Source organism: Sphaerodactylus townsendi, linkage group LG17, assembly GCF_021028975.2.
Source record: "Sphaerodactylus townsendi isolate TG3544 linkage group LG17, MPM_Stown_v2.3, whole genome shotgun sequence".
Classification (NCBI taxonomy): Eukaryota; Metazoa; Chordata; class Lepidosauria; order Squamata; family Sphaerodactylidae; genus Sphaerodactylus; species Sphaerodactylus townsendi.
The window spans coordinates 21,522,201-21,544,999 of record NC_059441.1 but is presented as its reverse complement, the minus strand read 5'-3'; the positions used below and the strand labels follow the sequence as shown (position 1 = coordinate 21,544,999).

Below are 22,799 nucleotides of genomic sequence, written 5' to 3'. Positions count from 1 at the left end.
CAAGAGATCTGGAACCAGTCACTTTCTGCTGAGCCAACCTCACAGTGTTAGTGTGAGGAATGGAAAAACTCTGAAATAAACACTAAGTGATCTTGGACCAGTAAGGGTATTGATAGCCCACCTAACAGGATTGTTGTTAGGATAAAATGGATGAGGGGAAATTCACACTGAGTTTGCTGCAAACATTGCAAGTGGAATTTTTTGGAACTTTACAGAAAAGCAACTCCTAAAGAAAAACTCTCCGCGTGAAGACTTGTTTCCTAAAACCCTGGAGAAACTTTTGGCCTCTAGAGAGGGAAGAATCTGGTCTTGGTACCTTTGAGTGTGGCTTGGAGGTCTCTCACAATCATTCGTCTCAAATTTCCTTCCAGAAAGCAACTCGCTGATTACAGTTTTGGAATACTCCTTTAGGGAATTGTTTTGGGTTGGGGGTGGGGGAGAGTTTCATAATAAAGCATATTTTTAAAACAAAACCTCATGACTTCACTTTCAAGTGATCCCTTTCTTACGCAACTTGTTTATTCTTCTGGACTCACCAGACAAAGACTATTTTCATGAAATAATTGCTCTTTATATAGCAAATCTAAAAAGCTCACCAGAAAGTAAATTTGAAGGGATCGGGGGGGGGGGGGGGCTGCGTGACACAGAGCCAAGAAAGCAATTTACTTTAAAAAATATATATTTACATAACAGGCAAAAACCCAAAAAAGATTCAAATAGACCACAGATCTCTTTTCATTGGAGCAGAAAACAAGAACAGGGAAAAGGGCAGAATCATAGGCTGGCAGCAGTTCAGTGCAATCACACTAGAGGCATTTAATTAATGAAAAAGTGCGGTACCACAGCTAAGATTGATTGACATATTCCATACCTTGCCTCTCTCGCCAATGGGGACCAAAGCAGCTTAATCATTCTCTCCTTCTCCACTTTATCCTCACAACAATTCTATGAGGTAGGACAGGCGAAAGCGACCAACTCAGGTCACCCAGTGAGTTTCCAAGGCACCAATGAGATGTAGCGTTTAGAGGGTCAAAATTAGGGTTGTCAGCTCCAGGTTGGGAAAACTGGAGTCCACCATAGTGACAAGCAGTCCTAGATGGCGGCGGCGGTGGCGGTGGCAGTGATGGTGATGAGAAGAAGAGGAGGAGGAGTTTGGATTTATACTCCACCTTTCTCTCCTGTAAGGAGACTAAGGTGGCTTACAAGCTCCTTTTCCTTCCTCTCCCCACAACAGACACCTTATGAGGTAGGTGGAGCTGAGAGAGCCCCAAAGGACTGTGATTAGCCCAAGGTCACCCAACTAGCATATGTTGGAGTGCACGAGCTAATCTGGTTCACCAGATAAGCCTCTGCCACTTAGGTGGAGGAATCAAACCCAGTTCTCCATATTAGAATCCACCTGCTCTTACCCACTACACCACGCTGGCTCTCATAGTGGGAGGCTCTCATAGATGCTTCATGCTATACAACCAGATTGCTTTATTCTGTGTCCGCTGCCTTGAGTCTCAGTGAGGAAGGAGGGCTGTTAATAAAGTAAATAAACATATATTCTATAACGTGTGATCATGCTGAAGGCACACATTTGCACAGGAACATGATGGGGCTGGGGTGCGTTTGCCAGATCCAGGTTGGGAAACTCTTAGGGATTTGGGCTTGATCCCCCCGGAAGAGAGGGACCTCAGTGGGGCACAGTGGCATGGAGTCCACCTCCATTTTCTCCAAGGGGACTGGTCTTTGTAGTATGGAGATGAGCTGTAATTCTGGGGGGTCCCCAGGTTCATTCTGGAGGCTGGCATCTCTCGGCTGCAGGGGGAAATAAGGTCTGCCTCTGCTCCGTTCTGTCTCTTGCCCATTAGTAATCCTGTAATAACGCTGCAGTCAAATAAAGCCGCTTCTGAGTCACTGACATCATTTCCAAGGAAACTGGTTCAATATACAACTTAAACACAAGATTAATGTACACTTGTGGAGCGTGAGGCCAGAAGGACAGAGCTGGGCCAACAGAGATAAAGCCAGAACCTGGGGAGGAGAAGTTGTGGCCTTTACGCAACAGCAACAAGCGACAGGCTTTTATTTACTGGAGAGAGGCTTGCTGTATCCAAGGGGCGGGCGAGCGTACTGTGCATGGCCAGGGACAGAGCCAAAAGAAAACCATCTGTCTATTCTGTTCTGTAAAATATGCTCTAGAACAGGGGTCTGCAAAGCCTGAAGGCACATTTAGGATTCTGACACGGCATGGCATGCATGACAACAAAATGGCTGCCACAAAAATGGCTGCCAGAGGAGGCGGAGCTGGGCACAAAAGATTGCTACAGTTTCACATCAGTGTTGTGCTGTGTTGCTGTGGGCAGCTACTGCCGAAGCAACATTTTAGAAAATCCGTACAGCCAACCGAATTTCCAGTAGTCAATCAGAAGTTTCCTAAAGCCAGCATGGTGTAGTGGTTAAGAGCAGGTGCACTCTAATCTGGAGAAGCGGGTTTGATTCCCCGCTCTGCCACTTGAGCTGTGGAGGCTTATCTGGTGAACCAGATTAAGCTTGTACACTGCAACACATGCCAGCTGGGTGGCCTTGGGCTAGTCACAGTTCTTTGGAGATCTCGCAGCCCCACCTACCTCACAGGGTGTTTGCTGTGGGGGGAGGAGGGAAAGAAGATTGTAAGCCCCTTTGAGTCTCCCAACAGGAGAGAAAGGGGGGATAAAAATCCAAACTCTTCTAAAAACACTTGGCAGGCACCAGAAAAGTGGTTGACGGATGGGTGACCTCGGGCAACATATTGGAGACCTCTCCTCTACAAAGTAATTTTGACGGACCCTTCTGGGACACTAAGAGTTAAACTAAAGGCAGTGGATGCGAAAGCATTCCTAGGTATAAGTCCAGCTTGCTTACCATCTCGCCACCACCCACCCCATCCTTTGCAAGAAACCAATTCAATAAAAGCAACAGGTGGGCTGAGAAACCTTCATCCGTACAAGATAATGAGCTGCCCCGAGCAGACAAACCCGACACATGACCATTAGACAGGAGGGAATTCACCCAGGGGAGCAGCCCAACAGTAATTCATATATCTCATCAGGTAGCCCCTTGCCAGCGTCTCCGCCCAAGTTTCCTTTTAGCAGTGAACTGTGCCCACCACCTGTTTGTTACACCAAAGCCAAACTGCACAGCTGCTCTGACAAGAGGGTCTACTGCAGACAGCTGAAAGAAAAGCGTCCTCCTGAACGGCACTCAAAACAGCAACATCCACGACAATTCCCAAAAAGTTTTAAAATGTCAATGTGTTTGCTAACACCATCATTGTTCGTTCCCTGTTCAGACAAAATTCAGGGCTGTTATATTCTGCAGGGAGTGCAGAAAAGTCAGAAAGACTCAGATCTACTGGAGTGTTTCCAGAGCTGGAGGGATTTCAGCCCATGTAATGTGTGACTTTCTTTCTGCTCCCTTCCTTTGGCAGCCCAAAATGCCACCAAGAGGGCTCCCTGTCCCCTGTGACCTACGTTCTGGGCTACGCTGGGTGAAGGAAGCCATAAAAAAAACTGTGCAGAATTCTCTCAGTGACAACATTCTGACGGATCCAAGCAGAACTCAGTATTGGCTGCAGAACTCCACTACGTAACAATCTCAAAGTTCATTTTAATTTTAATAAGACAAGTTTCTAGTCCTTCAGGTTCAGAGCACAGTATGGTTAAATCTCAGAAGCCAGTCAAGTAAAAGGACAAGTAAAAGCCACCTGAAGCTTATCTAGAGAACAGCTTGTGCACTCCAACACACACCAGCTGGGTGACCCTGGGCTAATCACAGTTCTTGAGCTCTCTCAGTCCCACCCACCTCATAGGGTGTAGGGGAGGGAAAGGAGATTGTAAGCCCCTTTGAGTCTCCTTACAGGAGAGAAAGGGGGATATAAATCCAAACTCTTCTAAGTTCAGGGAGCTTTTCCTATTCCACTACACCATGAAGTTGCATAGCTTGACTTCAAACCTAAAGGGGTCAGTACGGACAAGAGCTCACCTGTCCCTCTTGGGAAACGAACCAGGTGTGCCAGCAAAAATATGTATATCCCTGGCTTACAGTCAAAGTCTCAAAAGGGGTGGGTGGGGGATAAGCATACTTACCAGGAGCAATCGTCTCTAACGTCCCCGCCGTGACCTTCCTGGTGCTTGTACAGTGTTGGATAGCAGACCCAGTAAACACAAGATAAAAAACTACATCGTCACCTTCCACGCTGTCGTCTTTGGTGAGCAATACAGAGATCAAGCAGTCACCCTAGAGGAGAGAACAGCAAAAGAATTTGATCCTCAGACCTGGCACTTTAACGAATAAAAGCGAACATTATTACAGAAAAAGTGGTGTGTAGAGCCAATAAAGTTTTGGGATGGGAACACCAGACTAGGAGCTCAGAGAACAGTATTCAACCTTTTCCCCAATCCCCATTTACTATGGGAGCTTGCTGGGTGATCGTGGGCCAGTTGCACACTCTCAGTCTAACCTACCTCACAGGGTTGTTGTTAGGACAAAATGAAGATGCAGAAAGCTGCTTATGAGCTCCTCGGAGGGAGGGCGAGATAAAAAAACGTTGACAGGTGAAAGGAATCAGATAGGGCTCAAATCCGTCTATTCCCCCTGCCCCACTCACCCACACAAAATAAACCCTGTCGCTAATATAAATTCACAATCGTGGCGGCAGGATCCTGGCTTTAAACAACTCCAGAATTAACACAAACGCAGACGACTTCTTGCAAGCGAGGCCTTCTGCAGAGCCGCCCTTCTCCTCCCGGAGAGAGACGTTTTAATTCAAGTGTGTTTACCTTTCCCTGCGTATTATTGCCCAAATACTGTCATCTGTTTGAGATCACCGCCGCACAAGGTGGTTATTATAACCCCCTTCATTTTAAGCAGCGAACAAATGGAAAAGCTGGCTGCCAGACCCCATTTGGAGAAAGTCACGGGAGATCAAAGTCGCTTCCCTGGCAGAGGCAGGCAAACACAGGATAACTTAATTTTGTACCTAGCTTGGACTGACTCAAGTTTATTCGGTAAGGAGCCCACTGCCAATGAAAACATGCCGTTTTCCCTTGTTCAAGGCACAAAAAAAGGTCACCTTTATTTTCAAGCAATGACCCTTTTTAAGAGGTGCTGAAAATTTCTATGCAGTGCAGTCGGCCTGGGACCAGACCTGTGGGAACACATTCTGCCATACAGACTGGCCCGGGTGCTAAGGTCATGCAGCTGGGAGGCCATGCCGTGCTGGAGTCCCTTCACTCTCTGAGGTGAGAGGGGTGGGGACTGTGTGGAGGGCTTTCTCTGCAATAGCCCCCACTTTATTTGTTTGTTTATTAGTTATTCAGCTTATGTGCCGCTTTTCCGAATCGGCTCAGAGCAGCTCACAACATTCATATAAAATATACAATTCCGTCCAAATGCCAACCGCTAACTCCAGAAAACTACTATTAAGCAACCGTGCACACAATAAAACCGACTAAAAACACACGATAGAAATCCTCACATACTCCCACCCTCCTAGGAGAGTCTGGCGACAGTACAGATGACAAAATTGATGGAAGTGGGGAGGCTGGCCTCAACTAAATGCCTGGTGAAGGCATTTAGTTGAAGGCATTTAGCGAAGGCACACGCATGCCCCGAGCGCAGTTCCCCTCGCTCTGGCCCTGCTCCAAGGGACCAGGGACCACCAGGAGGTATGCCACCAAAGAATGGAGGGTCCAGTTTGGGCAATACAGGAAGATGCAGTTCCTAAGATATAAAAGAATGCCTTCCCAACTGGCGCCAACATTATACACCTCCCAGTGTTGGGTGATTCATTTTCACCCCAGCTGCCATCTACTCCCAAGAGAACTGGGATTTCTTTGAAACTTGCCTCCCATCTGCACCTGGGAAGGTGAGGGAGGGGGTGGGGTTTTGGACCTTGGTTCATTGTTTTAGGTATGTTTTTAAGTATTTTTATCTATATATGATGCTGTTTTTATTGTAATGTGGGAGGCATTTTTAGATTGCTGTAACCCACGCGGGGATGTATTTAAAGGGTGGGAGAGAAACCAACCAAACAAACAAACAAATAAAGAGTTCATGCCCCACTACTGGAGACCCAAAGTGACTTACAGGATTTTCCTCATCTCTATTTTATCCTTCCAAAAACTCTGCAAGGTGGGTTAGGTCCTACCTCAAGGTCCCTTGCTTGAAGAGAATAGTCTGTTAAAATCCAAATGTTGATTAATAAAATCCTGGCATCTAAAAGCAAAGATTCAACAACACATGACAAAGGAGGTCCCAGAAGAGGAAAAGAAAGAGAAAAAAACAGCCAAAATAACCAAAAATCCAGTAAAGTCCAAATAAGCTGCAGCAACGTGTTCTGAGAATGTGTCCACATCTGGGTGGTCTTTTATTTGTTTGTTTATTGGATTTCATAGACCGCCTCATCCCCGAAGGGCTCTAGGCGGTTTACAACAACAACATCCATAATCAATAATTAAAAAACAATTAAAACCCTTAAAATTCAGTAGCAGCGTACCAATCTCTAAAACAGAGACAGCTTAAAAATCCCATGGTAGTGGCGCCCTTTCCTAAGGTTGGGAGGGGGCAGCAGTGCCAAAAGATGAAAAAGGCATTGCTGAAGATGGTGAAATATGGCAGGGGCCTCACAAGGGGGCAGCCAATCTGCAGCCAGCCTCTCCAAAGGCCCGGTGGAACAACTCAGTTTTTTTACAGAGCTATCGGAACTCACCTGCTAAGCGTCCCGTGAGGGTGCCTCAGAGGACACAGCTGGTGGGAGAGTGTTTCACCAGGCAGGAGCCAGGGCTGTAAAGGCCCTGGCCCAGGTAGAGGCCAACCACATCACTGAGGGGCCCGGGACTTCCAGTAACTCTGCAGCCACAGAGCCCAGCGGCCTGTTTGGGACATATGGAGTAAGATATGGTATGAGGGCCCCAAGCCGTGAAGGGCCTTAAAGGTTAATACCAGCACCTTGGAGAGATCGACCCTGAGATTTGGCACCAGGAAGCCAGTGCAGATGGCACAAATACAGGAGGTAATAAGTGATCTCCTTGAGAAGAGGAACCCCGTGGAGCAACTGAGCTACCTTGGCATTCTGGACCAGTTTCAACTTCCGAATCAACTTCAAGGGAAGGCCCGCGTAGAGCGAGTTACAGTAGTCCAGTCTCAAGGTGACCGTCACATGGATCACAGTGGCCAGGTCAGCCTGCGAGAGGTAGGGGGCCAGCCGCTGAGCCTGACAGAGATGGAAAAAAGCTACCTGGGTAGCATGGGCCACCTGGCCCTCCATAGAAAGGGAGGAGTCCAGGCGGACCCCCAGGTTTCAAGCCAGGGAGGTTGGGGCCAATGTGACCCCTTCCAAAACCGGTGGCTGAAAATCCCCGGCCCTCTCACCACAACCCAGCCAAAGGGCGTCCGTCTTCAATGGACTGAGTTTTAACCTGCTCTGCCTCAACCAACCAGCAACCGACTCCAAACAATGCTGTAGAGCCACAGGGGCAGAGGCCAGCCTGCTACCATCAACAGAATGACCTGGGTGACATTAGCATATTGGTGACAACCCAGCCCAAAGCTCCGCACCAGCTGAGCAAGGGGTCGTATGTAGATATTAAATAAGAGCGGGGATAGCAAGGCCCCCTGGGGTACCCCGCAACGAAGCGGGCACCTTTGGGAGGCCTGGTCCCTGCATCACACCTGCTAACCCATCCTGGAAAAACGAGGCAATCCACTGAAGGACAGTGCCCCATACCTCGGAAACAGCCAGGCAGTGGGTCAAAAGGTCGTGGTCAACCACATCAAACACTGCAGTAAGATTGAGCAATACTAGCAGCGCCGATCTGCCTTGGTCAAGCTGCACGCGGAGCATATCTGTGATAGCAACGAGAACGGTCTCTGTCCCATGCCCAGCATGGAAGCCGGACTGGAAGGGATTGAGTGCCGATGTGTCCTCCAGAAAGCCCTGAAGCTGCTCCAACACCACTCTCTCAACTACCTTCCCCAGAAACGAAAGAGTCGAGAAGGGGCGGTAATTGGCCAGATCACCAGGATCTAAAGATGGTCTTTTCAAGAGTGGGCAGACCACCGCCTCCTTCAACCCGCCCGGACACACTCCTTGCTCAAGGGAGCCATTGATGATATTCAACGGGTGGGGTCGCAACTCCTCCCGGCATGCCAGGAGGGGCACGGATCCAGAGGACAGGTAGTAGGTCTAACAGTAGCCAGGGCTCTGTCAACATCGGACTCAGCGAGCAGGGAAAACTGGTCCATACAAGGACCTGAAGACGCCAATGGAGCCTCGAGTTCGCTAATTGTATCAAAAGTGGAAGGTCCCGGCGGAGCGACACGACTTTATCTGCAATGTTTTATGTTCTTCCTGTTGCTGCCACAAATGGAGAGGCATTCGAGTTAGCAATGGAGTGTCCACACAGTAGTTCTGCAGATTTATTTTTTTAAGAATCCGTAACTGACATCTTGCTGTAAGTTACAATGATGTGGTCAATTACCACTTTTAAGCTATTCCAATGGACCAGTTTAGCTTTGTTTTTGTTTTAAGCCTGAAAAAATCCCCTGGTAAACCAAGATGGGTAAATGGCAGTCATGAAAACAGTGCCAACGTGATCAGGCCCTGCAAAAAATGGGTACTTTCCAGCCCATACAATGTACCAAGGTGCTTCAACTACAAATCAGGTCACAGCAAAGAAACAAAGAAGATGATGTCGTTTAGAAAGTAACAAAAAAAACATAAACACTCCATTTCAGATACAAAACTGGAGCAAGTCTGTTTGGAAACAGCCTTAAAAGTCAACCGTTTCATGAGAGAAAGAAAAACTGCCCCTCTTCTGCCAAATCCCTCAAAAAGAGGCATGCTTGAGTTGCAAGTTTGGGGGAGCTCCCCCCCCCCAGTTCAGAGTTGAACAGACCCCAAAATCCTACAGCTAAACTTTTTTCAGGGTATAAAGATGACACCAGATTTGAGAATTCATCCACCATTTCCTGAACCATCTTTGTTCCAGAATGCCCTGTTTGGATCCTGGTGCCTTCCTCATTCTGTCCCCAAGGCACTAGGACCCAAGTGGAACATTATAGGACAGAGACAGTCAAGGAAGATTTATACCACATCTTTCTCTCCTGAAAGGAGACTCAAGGTGGCCTACAAGCTCCTTTCCCTTCCTCTCGCCATAACAGATACCTTGTGAGATAGGTGGGGCTGAGAGAGTTGGGAGAGAGCTGTGACTAGCCCAAGGTCACCCAGCAGGAATGTAGGAGTGTGGAAACACATCTGGTTCACCAGATAAGCCTCTGCGAACTCAGGAGGAGGAGTGGGGAATCAAATCTGGTTCTCCAGATTAGAATCCACCTGTTCTTCACCACCACACCATGCTGGCACCACGATGGAGGATTCTCAAATCTGGTGTCATTTTTATCCTGAAAAGGGTATAGTGAACGAACCCGCTACTAGCAGACACAACAAAATTGAAAAGCAGTGTTTTCATTAAATGCAGAATGAATGCCAAAGGGAACACAACTTTTCAACACTTGATAACAACATGCCCACTACATGAGATTAGTTATACGAAGGAGTGAAGCAACTTGTGGTGACAGTTCATATTGAGATATTTAGGGCAGGTTGATAGGACACAAAACCAGGGCCACAGATGGTCAGAGATGATTTCCCAAGAGAGTGTGAGTGAAAACGCTCTGGCGCCTTTCATCGGGTTTTGTTGCAAAGAGCCGTCAGGCAGGAAAGGATTTGCTGCTTCATTAAAGTGCTCTACTAGGTGTATAGATTAGGAGTGAGATTAATATGGCCCATTAACATGTCTAGCTCTTTGCAAGAAAAAAAATAGTTAGGTGGGCAAGACCCATCCCTGGGGTCATGTGACAACTATTTTACCTGCCCCTTGGAGCCAGTTTGGTGTAGTGGTTAGAGTTGAATTGGAAGATCCAGGTCTGATTCTCCAGTCTGGCACAAAAAGTTTGCAGAGTGACTTTGGGTTGGTCACACACTGTCAAAATTCCCTTATCACCTGATTGTTGTGAGGGTAAAAAGGGAGGAGGAGGAGAGGAGGAGGTGGTGGTGGTGGTGGCGGCAGCATTTGGATGTATATCCCACCTTTCTCACCAGTAAGGAGATTCAAAATGGCTCAGAAGCTCCTTTCTCTTCTTCTCCCCGCAACAGACACCTTGTGAGGGAGGTGGGGCTGAGAGAGGTCCAGAGAACTGTGACTAACCCAAGGTCAACCAGCAGGAATGTAGGAATGGGAATCAAACCCAGTTCTCCAGATTAGAATCCACCTGCTCTTAACTACTACACCACGCTGGCTCTCAACTGTAGAAGAAGGGAAGAATAATGTAAGCAGTTTTGGGAATCCAATTGGAAACAAAAGTGAAGCATAAATGAAGTAAATAAATAATAGTTAGCAATTATTTTTCTTAGAACATTCCCTTTGAGGTAAACACAAAACATGACCCCTGTATATTGAACCATTTTAGCAAGTATGGTATATTTATTAAGAGCAGGTGAACTCTAATCTAGAGAGCTGGGTTTGATTCCCCACTCTTCTATAATGAAGTTTGTTGGGTGACCTTGGGCTAGTCACAGTTCTTCAGGACTCATTCAGCCCCCACCTCTCTCACAAGGTGTCTATTATGAGGACAGAAAGGGAAAGGAGTTTGTAAGTCGCTTTGAGACTCCTTACAATTGAGAAAAGCAGGGTTTAAATTCAAACTCCTTCTCCTTCTTTAAGGGCAATTCAAACCCCATTCTACTACAGAGCTTATTTGGATGGCTTTGGGTTAGTATTCATTAAATAGTCGCATATCCTCAACTTCATTTTAGCACTAAGAATGATGTTGATGGGGTTTTCAGGTCATTTGCATCAAGGAATTTTGCCAGCTTCAACATTTATCATCAGCCATAACCCAGAAAGCAGCTCCTAAAAAACTAACCACAAACACATCAAAAACTACATTGGTCAAGAACACCGATCATTCCAATAAGGTGTGCTCATATTACAAAGCATGTTATGAAGCTCCAGAGATACCACCTGTTTGTGCATCAGGGATTTAAAAAAACCCAGCCTCTTGTACAAGCAACGACCTGGGTCAGGCACGCAGGAGAGAAAGACTCATGTCATTTGTTGGCTGGTTTACAGCTTTCTACAGATAATGCCTCTAAGCAAAAACATTCCAGAAATAAGTGGGAAGGAACATTGCCATATCGGAGGGAGTGGAGGGGAAAGAGAAGGGAGGCTGGGCTGCTTTTCATCCTACAGGGGAGGAGAGGCCAAGCCTGCTTCCAGAATATTTACTGGTGAACCACCAGTCCTCTGAGCACAGAGGGCAGGGCTGCTGCCAGGTTTTGAGGGGCACTGGGCAGAGTTCTCAGTTTCCCACCCTCTACCAGTCCACATGCCCTCTTGTGCCAGCGTGGTGTAGTAGTTAAGAGCAGGTGGATTCTAATCTAGAGAACCGGGTTTGATTCCCCACTCCTTCACCTGAGTGGCAGAGGCTTATCTGGTGAACCAGATGTATTTTCGCACTCCTACATTCCTGCTGGGTAACCTTGGGTTAGTCACAGCTCTCTCCCAACTCTCTCAGCCCCACCTTCCTCACAAGGTGTCTGTTGTAAGGAGAGGAAGGGAAAGGAGCTCGTAAGCCACCTTGAGTCTTTTTTCAGGAGAGAAAGGTATGGTATAAATCCAAACTCCTTCTCCTCTTCTTCTCCTTCTCCTTCCTTCTTCTCTTTTCCTCCCACTGACTTAACAAGCTTCACACCTGCCTTACATTCTTCCCTGACCCACCTGTGAGCTGTATGCTCACCACTGCTTCCAGCTCTTTCCCCAGGTAGGGGCACTTGGCATTATTTCTAGCTGGGAGCATGATGGAGTTGTGGCAAATAAATTGCCGGGGAGGGATACATCAGAAGCCTTTGGTCCCTACTTCAGGGGATGCTGATGGCCAGAATTATCCAGTATTCCTTCTCTGTTCCTTCACTTCCTCCAACTTCAGAAACTCCAAGAAAGTTCATTCCTGGGATCACAGAATTAATACAGAATAGCAGACAGGTTGTTTGGAGTGGGAAAGGAAGATGGGATAAAACTGACTTCTTTACTCAGCACAGTGGCAACGGTGGACAAGAGGAGACGGATGATTTCTTCCTCTTCTGCTTCCACATTCCAGCCTCCCAAAGCCCCCCACAGAAGTCTCTCCACAAGGGTCCCAAAAGCCTCAAATTATATTTCTAAAGGACTGAAAGAAACTGCAAGAACAGACAGAATTGCAGGAAAATTGTCCTAATTCCATAGACTGTAGGATCCATGCCACTAAAATTCTCTCTCGGGCATAGAACAAGGCAATGTGAAGAATTCATAGCTTTCCTATCAAAACTCCTGCCTGACAAGGTTATTTGTTAAAAAACGTTGGCCACTGCTCCCCACAAAGACATCAGAACAGAATGACAGGATTTTACCGGTCAGCATAAGAATCATAAGTATATATAAATGGTTTAACAGACAAGGGGACTCCAGTCTGCCTACATTAGAGCGACCACCAACAGTTTCCAGGATGAACAGAGATCTAATTGTCTCAGCTGCAGAAGCAAAGGGAGACTAGAAGTTATACATCTGTCATCATTTGAAAAGAGCCCATCATTTTTTTTCCCATAATTATCTAAGCTCACATAGTTATTTAGAAAGGGAGACAGAAATCTAGTACTTGGTGGCCTCTATAATTGGCAACAAGGGAGATTTGCAAATGATAAAGCACCAACATTTTCCAAAGTTTAATATGTCTGTGTGTGTATACATATACATGTATATATACACACAAACACCCATGCATATAGACACATGCATCTACATTATCTTGTTTACCTATCTTGTTTGCCAACTGGCAATTTCAGATTTTAAGACTAACATTAGGGCCAATTCACACAGAGAAGATCTACAGGGGTTTTTAAAGTGTAAACCAGTAATCCATGTCGCAACTTTCCCCAATGCAGTTTTGATAGATCACGGGCAGGCGTAAGAAAGTAAATTGGAATTTTTTGGATTTGTGGATTCAGCAGCAGCCACGGGGTGGCAGCACACAGTGAAACAAAACCTTGCTACCTGTTTCAGGCCATGCAAAAAGAAAGAGAGAAAGAGAGAGAGAGAAAGAGAAAGAAAGAGAGAAAGAGGGAGAGAGAGATAGAAAGAGAAAGAAAGAAGTAGGGAGGGAGAGAGAGAGATAGAAAGAGGAAGAAAGAGAGAAAGAAGTAGGGAGGGAGAGAGAGAGATAGAAAGAAAGAAAGAAAGAAAGAAAGAAAGAAAGAAAGAAAGAAAGAAAGAAAGAAAGAAAGAAAGAAAGAAAGAAAGAAAGAAAGAAAGAAAGAATATGGCTGTACAAAGAATGAATATGAAGGGGTGTATATGCAGCTGATTTCAGAGCGGGCTGCTTTGAGAAGAGTAAAGTAAATATCTAAATAAATGCATGTTATAATTATTACGACAGCCCTGTATAATAGCTCAGTTTCATTTTCCCCGTGTAGCTTAAGGCAGAGTAACAGAGGGCTGAAAGAAAATAGCTAGAACTGGACATGTCCAAGACACAAGTGAGATTGCGCTCTGATTCTCTGCCTCAGCTGTTAAGGAGATCAGCAGAAAAAGCCAGGTTGGGTTGCAGAGAAACAGAGTGGTTTTCTCATCAAGGAACGTCTATTACCTCCAAAACAACCCCAAGGTTCTTTCACCGTTTCACGTCAGCCGATACAGAGTTACTCCCAAATCCTTCTCATGTACATGTCTCTTGCTCCCAAGCATTTTGTCCCCGTCTCCCCCAACTAAGACCCTATTCTAAATTCAAACTATTCACTCCAAATGTTTTACGCAAAATGTACGAGCACAAGTGCCAAAGAAATAGGTCTGTTTGCACAGTGATGTAATCCAAACGGCCTTTCTTTCTTTGTTTCCTTCAAACACACAACAAAAGGATTTATCGCACTTCCTTTTTTGGCAGGTCTTTTTAATGTTGGAGCACCGCAAATACCTGGATGGAAACACCGGATGAAAAGCACGAGACCACTTGGGGGATTCCAAGGGAGCATCCACGGGTGTTCCACAACCACATACCAATACAAGGACCACATGAAAAGGCAATACGAATTGGAGTGGCCGCAGGCTGCTGCCTCGCCACGAGATAAATCATACTTAAAATAACATTCTAGTTGAAGGAATCCCTTTCACTAGGTCCTATAACAGGAAGTGCACATACAGCTAAATAGCAATAGAAGCCCCTGGAATCCTTCCCTTGATTCAGAAGGAGGAACTGGAGGGAGCAGGGAAGGGCCACAAAATCCCCACAGCCTAGCATCTAATTCTGTGTCCAAGGTACCTACCTCTCCTGTTTCCTTCTACTGTATTCTCACAAGAACCATGTCAGGTAGGCTAGGACGAGTGGAAAAAATGGCCCAAGGTCATGCAATAAATTGTATGCCTCAGCACAGATTCTGAACACAAGTTTGCTCAATCTGTATCCACTCTGTGTTGCGTCCATTTTCATTTCAGGGGCAGGAAAACGGACTTCCAACCAGATTGCCTGCCTTCCCCTTTTCATCAATAACAATATTTAATCTAATACAAAGAGTTCAATTATTCAATTATTCACCAGATTGTCTTTTAAAGGCCTCACTTCTGAGAACACACACTTCGTTTTTAAGAACCTCAAAGTCTGGGGAAAAGCAGGGAGAAAATAATTTTACTCACATACAACGGAGCTTGCTGGGGATTAAGTTTCATGACCCAGAATGCTGAAACAGAAGAGAAAAGTATAATTAGGAACACTGTTCAACGTCCACAGTAAAACAAGCAATTTGGGTGGTGGGTGGGGACAACATGAACAAATATCCACAGTATCACCCATGGTTGTATGCAGAGATTGGAAATAAGCATTTATTTATGTTCTGCAACACTAAAATACACTGCAGCAAATCACCAAAGCTTCTCAAACGAATGATGTTGTTTGCAAAGTTCTGACATTTCAAGAAAAGAACACACATGAATACATGAAGCCATCTTATGCTGGATCCAACCATTGGTCCTTCATAGCCAAATTGGTCTACTCATATTGGCAGCAGTTCTCCAGGCCATCAGGTTGAAGTCTTTTACATTAACTCCAACCTGACGCTTTTAGCTGGGGATGCCAAGAATTTAACCTGGAATCACTGAGGGAGGGTCTCAGATTCTAAATGGAAATGATGGGAATTGAAACTGGGAACTTCTGAATAGCTCCCCAGTGCTGATAAGTCTGTTGCTTTACGGCCTGATTCTACAAAAAAAGACCAACATATCCTACCATGCCCTATGAGGAGAGACTTAGGGAGCTGGGGATGTTTAGTTTGGGGAAGAGAAGGTTAAGAGGTGGCATGATAGCCATATTTAAATATTTGAAGGGATGTTATGTTGGTGAGGGAGCAAGCTTGTTTTCTGCTGCTCCAGAGACTAGGACCAGGAGTAATGGGTTCCAGGTGAAGGAAAAGAGATTCCACCTAAATATCAGGAAAAACTTCCTGACAGTAAGGGCTGTTTGACAGTGGAATGCACAACCTCAGAATGTGATGGAGTCTCCTTCTTTGGAGGTTTTTCAACAGAGGCTGGATGGCCATCTGTCAGGAGTGCTTTGACTGTGTGTTCCTGCATTGCAGGGGGTTGGACTTGATTGCCCTTCTGGTCTCTTCCAATTCTATGATTCTACCTGTGTTGAACTGATATAAACATGTATCATGCTCTCCATTTCCATAATCTGTATGCACCCTGCCAAGTTCATGGGCAAAGATTCAGGAACACACAAAAGGAAACACCCCACTCAGAGCGATATACATATACTCATCTGACAAAAGTTTTGGTGATGTCCACTAAGTTCGATGAGAAACCAGAACTGGGATTTATTCGCAGAAACTTGGGGACGGTTAATAACCTTTCTAAAATCAAGATCTCCTTCTATACTATACCAACCTGAGGTTTTGAACTGTAGGCAGTATGTGGATAATCCAGTTAGGAATTATGTTTTGTACAGCTTGAATAAGCAATACTTCAATATAAGTTTGGTTTTTTTGTGTTTCCTGTGCTTTGTATTTTAGTATGATTGCTTGCTTTTCTGTTCTTTTTTCCTCATTTGGAATTTTCAATATTTGGAAAGAGTGAGTTTCTTTCTGGTAACTATTTTTCTCTGTGATTCATGAGCTGTTTACTGAATGAATTGTTTTCAGGCAAAGGTTGGGAGAGCTTGTTATTGAAGAGCAAAAGTGTACAATTGTAGACCTTGTTAATGTGTACTGGTGGATATGTAATGGACGATTTTGTTTTTCCTTTGCATTTAATAAAGATGTTTTAAAAAATAAAATAAATGGCATATAAAATGGATGATTAAAAAGGAGTAGTGGACAGTGCTATACGCCACTCGGGGTGCTCACTAGGGGGGAAAAGTGGGATATAAGAGAAGTAAAAAATCAAACCAAGGTCCAGAGGCTATTTATTTCAACACAAGCAACCATGAATCAGAGCTAATTTTTATCAGAATATAGTTACCTTTCAAAGGAAATTCGACAAATTCACACCTATCAACTTCTATCGACCATAAGGATTACATAGAACCTCCATGTTCATGGGCAGAAACCCTGTGAAAATCAGTGGCGAGGGGGAAAGGAAGGCTTTGGCCAACACCCCTTGCTTGTAGGACATCTGGTTGGTAAGAAACAGGATGCTGGACTCGATGGACCTCTGGTTGGATCCAGCACGACTACTCCTAGGTTACTACCCTTTGTTCGTGCTACATACACCTTGCTGATGTGCTTACTCATCCCCACCCCACAGGTGGAATCAGTGGCACATGGGAAACTGGGACAATGCACATGCCTGTTAGATGGGGAGGGCTTAAAGCATTCCATCCAAGTCCAAACTTTGGGCACAGCAAAATAGAGTCAAAGCTGAATTTAGCTGATACCTTAAAAGTCCGCCCAACCCAGGGATGCTTTAAAGTTTGAAAGCATCGCCATACTTGGTTCCCTTTCATGAGAACTGTTATTAACTGTTCTTTAAATGTTTTCAAAATCTGATTGAACTTCTCCATGTATGGCATTAGTATTACTGAGTTATACACTTGCTTATTATAAGATTCTCTCGTTTCCATCTGCCAGATAGACTCCACAGACAATTGGCTCCTGGTACATTTAACAAGACAAATTCTTTACCCCCAAGACAACATTTCTTTTCTTTTTTTTGCTACAGAAACAGGATATGGAAGCGCCAGGGCATTGCAGGTTTTTTTTTAAGCATTCCATTAAATGCCTTAAAGGATATTTTTAGAAAAGGTTACATGACGGTGCTCAATAATTTTCCCCCTTTCAAACTGAACTCAAGAAAACATGAGAAACCACAGGGGCTAGTCCAGCGTGGTGTAGTGGATAAGATCAGGTGGATTCTAATCTGGAGAACCAGGTTTCATTCCCCACTGCTCCACCTGAGTGGCAGAAGCTTATCTGGTGAACCAGATGTGCTTCCACACTCCTACATTCCTGCTAGGTGACCTTGGGCTAGTCACAGTTCTTTCCCAACTCTCTCAGCCCCACCTGCCTCACAAGGTGTCTGTTGTGGCAAGAGGAAGGGAAAGGAGCTTGTAGGCTACCTGGAGTCCCCTTACAGGAGAGAAAGATGGGGTATAAATCCAAACTCTTCTTCTTCTTCTCTAGCTCCACAGCATACCTGTAGTACCATTCAAAATGGTTTGTTCATCATCTGGTGTCCTGAAGAAATGTTGTTTTGGGGGTAGCAGCCAGGACAGTAGCTTTTAAAACATTAGATGGATTCATGGAGATGTTTATCAACGGCTTCGCGCCATATTGACTATAAAGAGAACCTCTAAATCTCAATGCTAGGAGACAACATCTGGGAAAGGCCTTGGCCTCTATACTCTTGTTTATTTGCCCCCTCCAGAGCAACTGATTGGCTGCTGTGTGAGACAGGATGTTGGACTAGATGGACCACCATTCTTATCTAGCAAGGTTTTTGTTATGTTCTTGAAGACTAGGAAAATCTCAGTATCCCTGCCAAACAGCCGTGCTCATTTTATTTACTGAATTAGTAAAAGTTCCATCCCATCTTGCTACTTTAGAAAGATATCTGAGGTGTCTTACAAAGAGGTTTGCTTCATATGTACACATGTATCTAGTTTTAAACCTGGCCACAGAGTGTGGATCAAAAAATCACCACAATAGAGCTTGAGACAGAAGGGGATTTCTCAAGAAGGCTAAAAAAAAAGCCCCCATTTTGCAGAAAATTCTGAAATTAAAAAAAAAATACATGGAGAGGTTAAAAATCTCCAAAATAATAAAAACAATATGTTTATCTTTAAGGAAAGAATGCCCATTGAAACTACATTCCGAGAGCTCAGGGCTATCTTGGGAGTTGCTAGGCAACTGTAATAATATTGCCCAACTTTCCAAGCCTTGGTTTCGATAAAGCAAAGCCATGGCCAGGGGAAACCACTACAATCTCACTGTCCCTGAAACTCAGATGGGCCCAGTGGCTGCTATACAACACAGCCAGGCTTTTCCACAAGAGAGGCAGCCAGAGGGGGGAAAGGAAGAATAGGTGAAGATAAAAGGGGCAGGGGAGATAGAAGTGTTTACTGTTGGGTGAGAAGGAGAGCAGGAAGAGAAGCATACACACACCTAAGAGTAGTTTCGCCGATTACAGCAAAACTATCTCCAAATGCAATAGCCACAGCAGTCTCCTCAATAAGTGAAATGGGTGCCACCCATGTGAGCAGTGGAGTCATGACTAGTGAACCGGGTTTGTTTCCCTACTCCTCCACATGAAGCCTGCTGGGTGGCTTTTGGCTGAGTCATAGTTCTCTCTGGATTCTCTCTGCCCCACCTACCTCACAAGGTGTCTGTTGTGGAAAGAGAAAGGGAAGGAGCTTGTAAGCCGCCTTACGGGTTGAGAAAAGCAGGATATAAATCCAAACTCTTCTTCTTATACATGGGTTTTTTCTGGTTTGGGTCAGTATGAGAGCCAGCATGGTGTAGTGGTTAAGAGCAGGCAGATTCTAATCTGGAGAACCGGGTTTGATTCCCCACTCCTCCACTTGAGTGGCAGAGGCTTGTCTGGTCAACCAGATATGTTTCTGCACTCCTAGTCACAGTTCTTGGGCTAGTCACAGTTCTCTCAGAACTCTCTCAGCCCCACCTACCACACAAGGTGTCTGTTATGGGAAGAGGAAGGGAAAGGAGCTTGTAAGCCACTTTGAGTCTCCTTACAGGAGAGAAAGGTGGAGTATAAATCCAAACTACTCCTCCTCCTCCTTCAGTATGCCGTAATAAATAGTTCAAACAACTCAAATAAAATAAATACAGAAAAGACAAGTTTTTTTAAACTGGCTGGACGCCCAGCACAGCGTCATCGTGACCTTCATCTCCTCTCAGGAGGAAGAGCTCTGCTTGTGCCTGCCAGTGTTCAAAATAAAAGCATTCCACTTTCTTGTGCGAGTTGAGTCGTCTACTCTTCACAAGCCCGACACAAAAGAGCTTCCGCGTAGCAGTGCGATTTGTTTGCCAGCTGCATCCTGTCCGAGGCAAAGGGAGCCACATGCAGCCCCCAGGATGTGAGCAGCACAGCTGCGGCAGGGCCTTATTCGGGCCGGGTACGGGTTGATGTGCATTTATAAATACAGAAAAGACAGGTGCCCCCCAAAAGCCCTCCGTCCCATGCTCTGTTCCCACTGACACGGGCATTTATGGTCTGTGGGATGGTGGAACATGGCAAGTACAAAACAAAAAAGAAATCAAAATTTAATTTTGTCCAGATCCTTCTAACTATGAAGAAGGATCACTTTTCAAATAACCAAGAAAACATTGCTAGAATTGTAAGTAGAGAAGGGAAGTATCATTGAGCTGAAGTCCATTGATGGTGACTCAGCAGAGTTTTCAAGGCCAGAGACCAAGAAGAAGAAGAGGAAGAATTTGGATTTATATCCCCCCTTTCTCTCCTGTAGGAGACTCAAAGGGGCTTTCAATCTCCTTGCCCTTCCCCCCTCACAACAAACACTCTGGCCGTTTCCACACGGGCAATGAATGGCGACCTGGAGACGGTAAAAACGCCGTCTCCAGGCTTCGCTAACCGCATACTTGCAGCTGCAACGCAGCAGCGCCCGTCCAGATCGCTACGCCGCCCTGCCGAAACCTGAAGCGGCATTTCCCCAGAAGGCGCTTCCCAGCGCATCTTTTTGGGGAAACGCCGCCGTGAAAGCCGCTTGCTGAAGCGAACGGCAGCAGCTTCACGCGCGCCTCCCCCACCCGGCACACTTGACCCCGGGCCTCCGAACGGTAGCGCAGAGGCCAGAGGGGCGTGGTCCCTGTGGCCTCGGCAATGCGCCGGAGGCCCGGGGACATGCCGGGTCGGCCAGGCGCCAGCACTCCGTGGCGCCAGCTGCCCGGCTGTTCCCAGGACCGTCCATGCGGATGGTCCCAGCGTCATCGGGTCAGCGTCATAAACGCCGACCCGGCCGTTTCCGCCTTCGTGCGGAAACAGCCTCTGTGAGATAGGTGGGGTTGAGAGAGCTCTGAAAAGCTGTGACTAGCCCAAGGTCACCCAGCTGGTGTGTGTGGGAGTGCACAGGCTAATCTGAATTCCCCAGATAAACCTCCACAACTCAGGCAACAGAGCGGTTCCTCCAAATTAGAATGCACCTGCTCTTGACCACTATGCCACTGCTGCTCAAACCAAGAGAGGTGGTTTGCCATTGCCTGCCTCGGCATAGTCCCTGAGGGACCTTAGTGAGTTCCGTAGGGCCTGTAAAACAGAGCTGTTACAACTACTACAACAACAACAACAACAACAACAACAACAACAACAGCTGGCTGACTGGCACCTATTTGACGCTTTGCAGCATAATTAAGAAATAGGTTCTAGAGCATTGCCAGACATTTTTGAAATAAAAATCAAGAGTACATTCAAAGCGCAGACAGGAAGACTGTATATAGCAGTATACATTACTTAGAAAGTTCTGTCACTTGTAAAAGAAATTTTGCTACTTTTTCCAAGAGCATGACATCTGTGTTGTTTAACAGAAGCTCCACAACAGAGCAGTCAGAGTCATTTTCAGATTTGTGTAGGGCCAGCCTAATGCCCACATATCTCAGACAGTCAAGAATAATGTGAGCAAGAGTCTCCACTTGATTTTTACAGTGTGGACAAACCCGATCCTGGAGAGGGATGGATAAGTAACGAATTCACTTTGTAAATGGCAACCCAACGATGGGAAGGTGCATTGGATCTGGCCCTTGTGATAATCCATCTCTGTTGGGGTTCAGCTAATAATTCAAGATATTTGGCTATGTGCCCCTGTTCCGGTATTATTCCGACAGAGAGGGGTGAGCATGATTTATTTGCTTGCCCCAACAAGATATGATATTCCTGTTCTAGAAGTCTACTTTTCAAGGTTTGGAAAATCTCTCTGGGTGTCAGCATACAGAGATCTGTTCTGCCAGGCGTTTCCATCTTGCCAACTGGGCAAGCCCGCAAGTTCCTTCTACAGCCTCCAGTGGGTCTATAGGAAGTCGCCATCTTGGTTTTAAAGTCTTACTGAACTGTTGTGTTGTTTTACCGGTTTTAAATAATTTACAGATTGAATGTTTTTATTGTAACCTTACTATGTTTGATTGTACCCTCTAGGAAATGGGCGGCCTAAAAGTCCAATAATATATATTTTTTTAAAATAGCAGCCCTGGACTTGTTTGAGTGATCTCTCATCCAAATACTAATCAAAGCTGACTATGCTTAGCTCCCAAGATCCAACAAGATCTGACCATCCAAATCAGGGCAACATCATAGGTAGGAAACCTTTAAAAACACATTTCAAAAAATAGTATTTTTTAACTCAACTTTTTGCCAATGTTTTATTTCAGAACCTACAAAACACAAAATCAATCAACCGTGGCTAGCTCTTGACATGAAGTGAAGTGAAGCAGTGGAATAGACTACCACTGCAGGTCACAGGGGACAGGTCACATCACACCTTTCACACTTCCTATAGATTAATAACTAACGGGCCTGGCCACGCATTGCTGTGGCTGAGTCTGGTGAAGTGGAAAAAAAAGAAAAGGGGAAGCGAACGGTTCGAACATGTGTCATTGCACAATGCTTGCAAGGGAGGGGAGGGGCAAGGGGCCCCTCGCTCCCCTCCCTCTCTCTCGTTCCCTTGCATGGCAACCTGGCCGGTCCCTCCCTAACGTTCCCCTTCCTCTGCTAGGGTGGGTGGGCCATGTGCAGGTGGCTGGTCCTGTCCCTTTCACTCCCTTCCCTTGCAGGCGAATTATCTAGCGTAAAAAACGCTGGGAGGCATGAGCTACGTTGTGTTCAAATTTCAGAGCGTTTGGTCCAGCAAACCCCCGGACCCTCCCTCACCTTCCCCTTCCTCTGCTAGGGTGGGTGGGTCATGACCAGATGGCTGGCTCCATTCCTTTCACTCAATAAGGCAGTGGTTTTCAAGGAAGGCATGGTTGGTTCCCTTGTATCAGAGGGTGTTGCTTTGACGGCCAGCAGATGGCGCTGTTGCGGAACAGAACTGTGGTTCCAACTGTCACAGGTGTGGCATGTACACAATAACTGGCACAGTTGTGACATGAACACAACAGGACGTGTGGAAACAGTATGGAAACCTGGCCGCACACAAATTCGACGTTGTGTGAAAATTTCAAAGCAATCGGTCCAGTAGTTTGGGAGATTACCTGTCAGCAGAAAAACACACAGATAGATTTTTAT

At 45.8% G+C, this 22,799-nt stretch overlaps 1 protein-coding gene across 2 annotated transcripts in view; it reads right to left on the bottom strand.

The window, feature by feature from the left end:
- The window catches only part of LOC125424441 (A-kinase anchor protein 13-like), a 105,191-nt gene that overhangs the window by 28,159 nt on the left and 54,233 nt on the right, over positions 1 to 22,799 (bottom strand). For both annotated transcript variants that reach the window (XM_048481673.1, XM_048481674.1), the window contains 2 exons: positions 14,748 to 14,791; positions 4,113 to 4,263 (listed from right to left, as the gene is read on the bottom strand). In XM_048481673.1, coding sequence (XP_048337630.1) covers positions 4,113 to 4,263; positions 14,748 to 14,780 — 184 coding nt within the window. In that variant the 5' untranslated portion in view covers positions 14,781 to 14,791. The remainder of the gene's footprint in view (positions 1 to 4,112; positions 4,264 to 14,747; positions 14,792 to 22,799) is intronic.